This window comes from Mus caroli, chromosome 2, assembly GCF_900094665.2.
Source record: "Mus caroli chromosome 2, CAROLI_EIJ_v1.1, whole genome shotgun sequence".
In the NCBI taxonomy this organism is placed as follows: domain Eukaryota; kingdom Metazoa; phylum Chordata; class Mammalia; order Rodentia; family Muridae; genus Mus; species Mus caroli.
The window spans coordinates 26,753,625-26,763,801 of NC_034571.1; the positions used below are offsets into that span (position 1 = coordinate 26,753,625).

Sequence of the window (10,177 nt, forward strand, 5' to 3'; positions counted from 1 at the left end):
TACTTTCTCTAGCTTCTCCATTGGGAGCCCTGTGATACATCCAATAGCTGACTGTGAACATCCACTCCTGTGTTTGCTAGGCCCCGGCATCGTCTCCCGATGCCATCTTGTGGTGTGTCTGAAGACAGCGATAGTGTACCCTCATACTTGAAATAAATAAATAAATAAATCTTTTAAAAAAGATTGTTTTGAGCCTTGAAAAAAATCACCACTGCTCTGAGGTCTTAGGCAGACTCACAGCATAGAGCTGACAGCTGAGGCGATTAATAGGCTTTATCCCATTCACAGACAGAAGTGGGGTGACAGAAGCCACGTGCCACCAGCCAGTGTCATCATTTAGGAGGGTCTGCAGACAAGGAAAGTAGATGAAAGCTCCCTGCCCCATGCAATCCCTGGGACAGTACAGCCTTGCAGCTAAAAGACATCTGAGGACAACCCTAAAAGCAAGACGGCTGGCCGCTCTCCATCAGGATGACCTGCCCAGCAGTGGCAGGTCAGGCTGCCCTCCAGGACAGTGGCATAGCCTATCTAGATGTGCTTCCTGCAGTGGCCTGGTTTCCCCATAGCTGCACCTCTAGCTCACATTCCAGGAAGCACAGCACTTTAGACTGCCTATTCTTATGCCAAGGACACCCTGGGGTTCAGGGGGACCTTGACCTCCAGCTCCACTTCCTGAGTGGTGGACATGTACCACCACACTCACGGGCATCACCTGGGTTTTGTTTTGTTTCTGTGTGTATGCACACGTGCACACACCCAAGTGAGTGTAGTGCCCAAAGAGGCCAGAAGGGGGCATCAGATCCCCAAGCCATTGAAGTTATATACAGTGAACTGCCTGATACAGGTGCAGGGAACCAAACATCCAACCTCTGAAAGAGCAACAAGCACTCTTAACCACTGAGCCATCCCTACATCCCCTGGGCATCAATGTTTGTTTAGAAGGTGCTGGAAGGTTGGGTGTGGCTCTGTTGGCAGATTGTTTGCCTAGTGTGCACAAAACCCTGGGTTCCATCCCTACCACCGAACAGTAGACATAATAGTAGACATTCCATCTTTCTATTTTAAATTTTTAATATTTATTTTTATTTATATGTATTGTATGTTGCCTGCTGTGTGTGCATGGTGGAGCTGCAGGTGCCTGTGAAGGCCAGAAGAGGGCGTCAGTTCCCCTGGAACTGGAAGTTTCAGCAGTTGTGAGCAACCTGATGTGGGGGCTGGGAACCTCGGTTCTCTGCAAGAGCAGCAAATGTCCTTAACTGCTGAGCCATCTCTCCACCCCACCCTACCCCCAGGCCTGCCAACTTTCTACTTTATCGTCCCCAGAGACAAAATACCACAAGAACCCTGAAGGTTGGCTTGTCTGCTGTAGACATGGGGTCCCACTGAGTGGGGGCCTGCAAGGTGGGCCCCAGACATGCTAGCATTGGGAAATGCTGGAGGCCCTGTTCCCACGGGTGACCAGGAGGATGTCAGTGTCACTTCCATTCTGGCACTCCAGAGAAAATAAACTGACTTAATCGTTTGCACATGCTGCTCTGGGAAGCAGAGGGAGGGGCACGCCGCCCTCTCTGCAAAGCCGAAACTATTTAAACAGTTCTGTCCCCGCTGTGCCTGGCTGCAGATCTGTGTGGGCAGCTTCCTGGGCACCCGTCCCAGGCGATCATCTTTCTATAGAGCCAAGGCACCTGGGGCCCCAGCCCAGCCCGAAGGACTTGGGCTCCATTCTCCCCTGGCTTTGCCTATTTGACCAAGGAAAGAGGACATCGTGTCTGCTTTTATTTCTTATAGCAAACAAAGGAGAGAGGGAAGGAGGGAGAGAAGGAGGGAGGAAGAGACATAGAGAAACAGATTCTTGAAGAAAAAAATAAGAAACCAGCAAAAGACCCCAGCATGTGGCTCAGGGCCTTGAGCAAGGCACGTCATGCCCCATCACACCTGGCTTAGGTGGTACTGGGGCGGATCCTAGGGCTCTGTGCGTGCTAGCTAGACAAGCTCTCTACCAACTGAGCCGCATGCCCAGCAGTTGTTACTGTGGAGGAGCATAGAGTGAGGGGTAGACACAGAGGAAGTCAAAACACCCCCTCTGTGGGGATGGAGAGGCTGCAGCAGTTCAGACTGTGTGCAGCTCTTACAGAGGACCCCCGTTGAGTTCCAGTACCCAACTCCCAACTCCGGCTCCAGGGGAGCCACTGCTCCCAAATGCTCAAGCGAGCACTCGAGCACACATGCACACACACACAGAGGGGGAGGGGGAGGAAAGAGGGAGGGGGAAGGGGAGAGGGTTTCTGTGCAGTCCTGGCTGTCCTGAAACTCCCTCTGTAGACCAGGCTGGCCTCAAACTCAAAGATGCTCCTGCCTCTGCCGCCCAAGTGCTGGGGCTAGAAAGGGATGTGTCCACACTCCTGGCTAAGTGTGCAGAATTACACATGAAGTAAATCTTTAGAGGTTGGAGAGAGGCTTTAGCTCTTAAGAGCACTGGCTGTTCTTCCAGAGGACCTGGATTCAGTTCCCAGCACCCACAACTACTTGTGACTCCTGTCTAGGGTCACAAGGAGAACTCATTCTGTTGCTCTTTTCTGGCCTCTGTGGGCAGTGTATACCCATGGTACACAGACACATAGGCAGGCAAGCATGCATAAAATAAGAATTCCCCAAAAGAAAATAAGTTAAATACGCCTTGAAAAACTACTCCCTCCCACCAGGCATGGTGGCCCAGGTCTTTAATCCCAGCACTTGGAAGACAGAGGCAGGCGGATCTCTGGTCTACATAACGAATTTCAAGTCAACCAGACCTCATATAGAGAGTCCCTGTCTGAGCAAGAGAAGGAGTTCTCTTTGTCCAGACAACGCTGCTTATCACATCTGGGTTGGAGGTGGTGCGTTGTTTTTTGTTGTTGTTTGTTTCTGGTTTTTGGGTTTTTTTTTTTTTATGAAGAAGAGGAGGAGGAAGGGGAAAGAAGAAAAGATTAAGAAGGTGGAAGTACACTTGGGAAGAGTTAGGGGGTAGCAGGAGATTGAATATCTTTTAAATTTTTTAATAAAGTAGCGTGTCTAAACATAAACAGCCAATTTCTAGACTGTCAACAGATAGGACGAAAATGAAAGACAGAATAATTCTGTGCTGTAAGCTTATGTTTGGTGAACAGAAAGAGAAGCCACCCGGGATGCTTTCTCCCTCTGTGATAAACACGGTGACCACAAGTGGCTTGTGGGAGAAAAGAGGTTGCTTCATCTCACAGCCTACAGTCCATCAGGAAGGAACCTGGAGGCAGGAGCAGATGCAGTGACCCTGGAGGGGTGCTGCTTGTTGATTGGCTGGCTCCCCTTGGCTTGCTCAGCCTGCTTTCACATACAGCCCAGGACCTCCTGCCCCAGGGTGGCACAGCCCCCAGTGGGCTAGACACCCACAGTGCCCATCAGAAGTCAAGAAAATTGCCTACAGAAACTATGGCCAACCTGTAGGCAATTTTTTTTCTATTGTGGTTTCCTCTTCCCAGACGACCCTCACTTTTAGTCAAGTTGACAAAAACAACTAACCCACAGACTCCTTAATTTCCCCGTTCAGACTTGCAAAGTGACGTGGGTCAAATCCATGGCTGCTGCAGGTGCAATGCACCCGCATTGCATGCCCTGCACACAGCTGTGCAGCATCTCCTGGGAGGAAGGAAAGCACGACAAAGGGACACGCACTTTAAGGAGCGAGTACATGGGACCCCACGCCTGTGCCCTGTGTCACACAACATAATGTCTGTCATATTGCTGCCTCCTGAGAGATTGCTGGGATTAAGGTGTGTGCCACCACGTCTGGCTGTTTGACTTTCGAGAGAGTCTTAAGTAGCTCACAGACCCCTCAAAATCCATATAAATGGAGCTAACATTGAAACCCCTAATTCTCCTGTCTCTACTCTTCTGAGCCTTGGGATTACAGGAATGAGACTTTAAAAATAGATGTGAGCCCAGTGAGGTCCAGCACTAGCGAGGCTGAAGGGGAATTGCTTTGAGTTGGAGGCAGCCTGGCCTATTCTGAGTTGCAGGACTGCCTAGGCACCATGGTAAGTTATAGGCTACCCTGGGCTACAAGATGAAATATATGTGAGCTGGTGTGGTGGCACTAGTCTGAAATTCCAGTAGGGATTCATGTGTGACTATGCCCCAGTAAGCACACGCTATGCATCCTGGGTAGTTAATTACCTGACAACCAGGGCTGACTGAATAGATGGCAGAGTGTCCAGGAATGGCTAGGCAATACTAAACTTAATGCCATTGGCACATGTCTGCAACCTCAAATCTCAGGATGGTTGCAAATGCATGGCCAGAGCGGGGGACCACAGAGTATATGGGCCAGCAAGGCAGTTCAGCAGGTATAGGCACTTGCTACCATGCCTAGGGATCTTGGTTCAGTCTCTGGGCTCACAAGACGGCTGGACAGAACTGACCCCTTTCTCCAGTGTTCTCTGACATCCACATATCTACCATGATATGCATGTACACACATGTATACACATCGCGCACGCCATACCTACATGCAAACAGCCAGGCTGGCTACTAGCCCTTGAGTTTATATGAACCCCAACTTGGCTCTGACCGCCCCCGCTGCTCACTCAGAGGTTAGGACATGTTCCAAGACACTGGGACAGCTGTGGCTTCCCAGCTTCTTAGAGGCCCATTAAGTCCTTGCCCAGCTCCTATGTCTGGGACTCTAGGCTGTTGCTCAGTCCACTCCACCCTGGGACCCCATGAGCCTAGCCACACCAGTGTTTGATCCTAGGGTCAGGTGGGACTGGCCTTGTCTGGGTGGAGTTCGGGGAAATGGATGCTGTCTTAGGGTTTTGTTGCTGTGAACAGACACCATGACCACAACAACTCTTATTGGGGCTGGCTTACAGGTTCAGAGGTTTAGTCCTTTATCATCATGGTGGGAACATGGCATGAAGGCAGACATGGTGCTGGAGAAGGAGATCAGAGTTCTACAGCTTGATCTGAAGGCAGCAGGGGACTGCCCCAGTAGGCTGAGATTGAGTATATGAGACCCCCAAAGCTCACCTCACAGTGACACACCTCCTCCAACAAGGCCACACCTCTTAATAATGCCATTCCCTATGGGCTAAGCAGTCAAACACATGAGTTTACTGGGGGCCATTCCTATTCAAGCCACCACAAATGACCTCAGACAAGAGACCAGGTCAGAAAAAAAAGGAAGCAAGAGATGCAAGAGATGCTGCTGTGGTAGCAGGGCTTGAGGGCTGCAGGTGCTGCGTTGCAGCCTCTGGCTGGATTGGCAGGTGGCACCAGCCACACTGCCTCCCTGGACAGTGCTTTGCTCTGTGCTGTGGCCTGGAGCCACCTGTCTTGAGTCCAGATTTGCAGCCAGGAGATCACTCCCTGTATTTCCTATCATGAGGGCTGGACCAGAACAGGCCACTAGGTCCTGTCTCTGCTCCTGCCAACTGCCCAGTGACACCCTGCTGAAACCACTGTCCCCACCTCTCTCCCACTTGGAACATAGAAAGGGTACTCCTGGCCACCTTAATGGTCCTCTTACCCCGATTTCCCACCCCTCCAATTCCAACTTCATACCATGGCACACGGGTGCTGACTTCTTTGCTTTTGAGACAAGGACTCACTGGGTAGACCAGGCTGGCTTCCAACTCAGCTATCCACCTGCCTGTCATCTCCCGTGTGCTGGATTGAAGGTGTGCACACTTGAATCTCTTTATACGTCCTGGCCAGCATTAGCGTGACTCACCTCCCTATTGGACAGCCCAGCAGGGATCAGAGGACCGAGCCTTCTTACCCCACACGAGGCTGTCACTGTCCCTTGCTTGCTGCCTTTCCCACTGCAGTGCCAGGGGATGGGCAAGAAAGACAAATGAGTAGACCCTCCAAGGAGCCCTGGCCTCCATCTTGCAGGCCCCACAGCAGGCAGGCCTTGTGGGCAATGCGTGGTCTGCATCAGGCAACTGGCAGGTTCTTACTAGAACACGTGGCCCTCACAATCTCACCATCCTGAAAGGAAAAGACTGAAGTAGATGAGTATTTATACGCCCTGCATGGACTCTCCAGCCCTATCTCTCCTGGGTCCCATCTTGCAAAGTTTTTGACTATGCTAGCTCAGGAATTCAGGACAAGTCTTCTTGGATCCTTGAATCCCTTATCTAGAAATGGGTCTGAGAGATGGCTCAGTGGTTAAGAGCACTGGTTGCTCTTCAGAGAACCCGGGTTCAATTCCCAGTACCCACATGCCTCTAACTCCAGCTCCAGCAACTTCTTCTGGTCTCCATGGGCACCAGGTACACCTATGATACAGACAGACATTCATACAAAACACCCATCCACAGAAAATTAAAATGCAGGAAAAAAAGGCTTTTGTCTGAATTCACCTGGTCTTATCTAAAATTTAAGTATTAATTGGGACATTGGGGTTGGGGGGCGGCAATGACAGATGAAGGTCGCATCCAGCCTAATGTTCAGTGACAGCTGGCATTCAAGAGGGGCCCCATTCTACAGTTTTTGTTTTCTCAGATGAGCACTCCAAGAGCAAAGGTTTCAACTCACCACCAGAGGGCAGTGCTATTCACTCCCAGAACACCAGCTGTGTGAGGCTGAAGCCTAGGCCAGCAGGGTTTTCCAGTAAAACCCCCTCCCTAACCCCATAGAGCAGGTCTGGGGCACAGGGCTTGCCCCGCTGGGAGGAGAAGTGGTGTGGCTAGGCTTGTGTGGGAAGCCTGGGAGCCTGAATGCCCCAGGTTCTGGAGCACACCCTATGCCTCCCTTCAGGTAGTCACTTCCGTCTCTGTCTGTAGAGCAGAAAACCAGCAACCTACAAGGTGGCAGAGCTGCAGAAAGAATCGCCATGTGGAAGGCAGGATTTGAACATCTCTGGATCCCAAGCCAAACACCATCTTGTCAGGGACTCCTCTGAAGCAGCCTGGTGGAAGTCGCCTGTACTGGCTTGGCACTATGGTGGTGCAGGCCAGCGATCCCAGCACTTAGGAGGCACAGGTAGGCTGTCAGCTCAAGGTTGTCCTGACTGCAGAGTAAGTTTGAGGCCAACTCGGGCTAAGTGAGACCTTGTCTCACAAAAGTAAAACATACACACACCGGAACATGAAAACTCCCAGTAGGTACCAGGCCGGCTGGCACAGCATGGGTCTTAGACACCGAACATTCACAGGTCACACTCTGCTGTTTAATGACTAAACCTAAACAGGTCTCAGGACTCTGGAGGGACACCGCACACACACAGGTGAGATTTTCCACAGGAGTAGACATTTGGCATCTTCAAACCTCACAGACGCTGAAGAAGCCAAAGTTCCCTTTCAGGGGTTGGTCAAAGCCCATCCTTTCGGTCTTTGGAGGAGCCAAGGCCATGCACAAGTAGGCTGAGCTGTGGACATTCTCACCCCCTGAGCCTGTGTTACCTAAGGCACTCACAGGACAGAGGTATCAACAGGGGACAGGGAAGCTCTGACCTGCCCACCTCTAAAAAAAGCAAGCACTCTACCTCCACACAGAGCTGGCCACTGCTGGGCCTCTTGTGAGGATGTCCTCGGACACATACCAGCCAGGTGGCTCTCCTTGGGCTGGGCCAGAATTGTAGGTAGGTCTGAGAAGCCTTCATTCTTAGTCCTATATGGGATGGCTCTGTTGGACAATCCTGTCCTTTGTTTTATGGGTAAGAGAGAGTGTGGTGTGATGTTTAAGGCATTTTGTGAGGTGAAGGATGTCCTGTCAATCTTGGCAGCTCATCTGTAAGTGGTTCCAAACGGGTACTTCACCCAGGATCCCAAAAGGCTAAAAAACACACATGTGCACATTGGGCCCTGAGATCCACATGCCCAGGTTACCCAGGACCCCAGGACCAGACCCCGTCCCTATTCTAGAAGAGACACCAAGTCCTCAAGTTCAGCCTTCATGGCTCTGTCCCCACTGTGGTAGCTGAGAAGGCTTCAGCTGCTGGTCACAGATGGTGGGCCACCTCCCAGAGGATCTGCAGGGCCATGGAGAAACAGGAGAACTGGGCCAGGACATAGGCCCCGGAGCGAAGGCGTGGGTTCAGCTTGCCCAGGTAGGCCACAGTGTGTACCACACGGCCTGTGAGGACAACGAGGAAATGTATCCAGGCGATCAGAGGGTCGGGTCCCAGGAATGAGTACACGAGGCCGAGGAAGAGGAAAGGGTAGATTGTCTCCATGTCGTTGCGGTGGGCTCTAGGGAGCAGAGGGTTATAGTTAGCAGGCTTAGTGCTGGGACCACACACCAGAAACCTTCTGGGACGACCAGACGCCCTAAACCCTTCCTGACCAATAAGCTAGAACCCAAGGGGACAGCCCAGAAGAGGCTGGTGGCTGCGGCTCAAAGTCCTGTGAAAGGGCTTGGCCAGAGAGGCTGCCAATGGATTGGGGCTTGTATGGGCCCAGCTTCCCCCCCAGTCCCCCACAGACCTTTCTGTCCCATAGACACCAGGTGGAAAAAGGGGGATTCAGAGGATTGGGGTCAGAGGTGAGTGACAAGCACTCTCTGAGTCAGGGCCTGAGACCCGCCTTCCCTCTGGAAAGGTTTTGGGCTGTGTCTCCTGCTGGTCTCTGTCTCTTTCCACCTCTAAAGCTGACCAAGCAACATCTTTGCAGAGATAACTGTAGGATTCCTCCATTTATCAGGCAATCACGCACAGGCCTCACTCTGGCAAAGCCTTCCCTTCCTTCACACGCGCTATCTGGCTCTTTTGTGAACATACCTGGCAGGAGGCCTCAGTGCAACCCTACCCAAAAATAACGGGGGGGGGGGAACTCCACCAGCTGCCACTCAGTTCCCAGGATCCCCTTTGGACTGTCACCTCTCTCTAGCACGAAACAGGCAGTCAAACCACCCTCGTCTGGAGAAGTGAACTCCCAGAGCCATTGATGAATGCTTAGAGAAACATGAACCCAGTGACCAAGCCATGACCTTTCCCAGGACCGGCCCCAGTTCAGTGTGGGGACGCTAGAACTTCCAGCTGCAGTACATCCGACCAGCAGCACGGGCCAACTGGCCAGCCCAGCCTGGCCCCAGCGCTCTTGTGGTGACCCACTTCAGTGGTCTCATCTTGTTTCCCGTTTGTAAAGTGAATCTTAGCAAGGGGCCACCAGCTTTTTACTGAGTGAAAGAAAGTAGGGAGAGCCACGTAGAGGACTGGACCATCCACACCCCAGTGTTTCAGGGGGACTGGGGCAGTAGTCAGGGGTGGAGATGCATTACAGACTAAATGATGGGAAACGAGCCAGGCAGGGAAAGGATCTTCCGGGGAAGTGCCCAGAATGTGCAAAGGTCCTGTGGTAAGAACAGCACAGAGTTCAAAGTTGACCTATTTGCCTATTGGTAAAGGACACAAGAGAGAAGTGAGGCAGATGGGTGGGAGCTGGGTGCCGGGTAACACAGGAGGAAAATGAAGTTCATCCAAGGACATACAAATTCCTATGGTGGGGATTTAGCTTAGTGGGTGGGGAGCTCACTGCTTACAACCGGGTGTGCTGGAAAAACGACTGTCATCAAGAGTACAAGGTCAGTGCTTGGAGAGATGGCTCATCAGTGAAGCAAGCGAACCTGTTGCTCTTGTAGAGGACCCAGGTTTAAATCCCTGCACCCATACGGTGGCTCACACCCGTCTGCAGCTCCAGTTCCAAGGGGTCTGACGCCCTCCCCTGGCCTCTGAAGGTACCAGGCATACACACGGTGCACACATACATACATGCAAGCAAATGCAAATAAAATAAGAATATAAATAAATCTTGAGTCACACTCAACTACATAGTAAGTTGAGGCAAGCCTGGGCTATAATAATAATAATAATAATAATAATAATAAAACAATAATAATCAAGGCTCAGTGGGATTGCTGCACAATCATGAGGACCAGAGTTCAAATCCCCACTGCTCATATTTAAAATAAGACAAACCCTGGGTGTGACTACTAGTGCTCATAACCCTAGCAAGAAAGAGATGGAAACGGGGGATGTCCTAGTTCACCGTTTAAAGAGACCCTGCCTTGAGGAGTCTGATCTATGCATACCCACACCTCCCTCTCGGTCCCTCTCACACAACATACACACACACATGTACAGACAAAAACACACCACAGACACACATACTCATGCACACACAAACACACATCACATATACCACAGACACATGGACACATG

At 51.4% G+C, this 10,177-nt stretch overlaps 1 protein-coding gene across 1 annotated transcript in view; it reads right to left on the bottom strand.

The window, feature by feature from the left end:
• Positions 1-6,364: 6,364 nt before the first annotated feature.
• The window catches only part of Ptges (prostaglandin E synthase), a 12,502-nt gene continuing 8,689 nt past the window's right edge, over positions 6,365-10,177 (bottom strand). Inside the window, exon 3 of the mRNA XM_021155561.1 lies at positions 6,365-8,210. Within this exon, the coding sequence (XP_021011220.1) occupies positions 7,961-8,210 (250 nt within the window). The 3' untranslated portion in view covers positions 6,365-7,960. The remainder of the gene's footprint in view (positions 8,211-10,177) is intronic.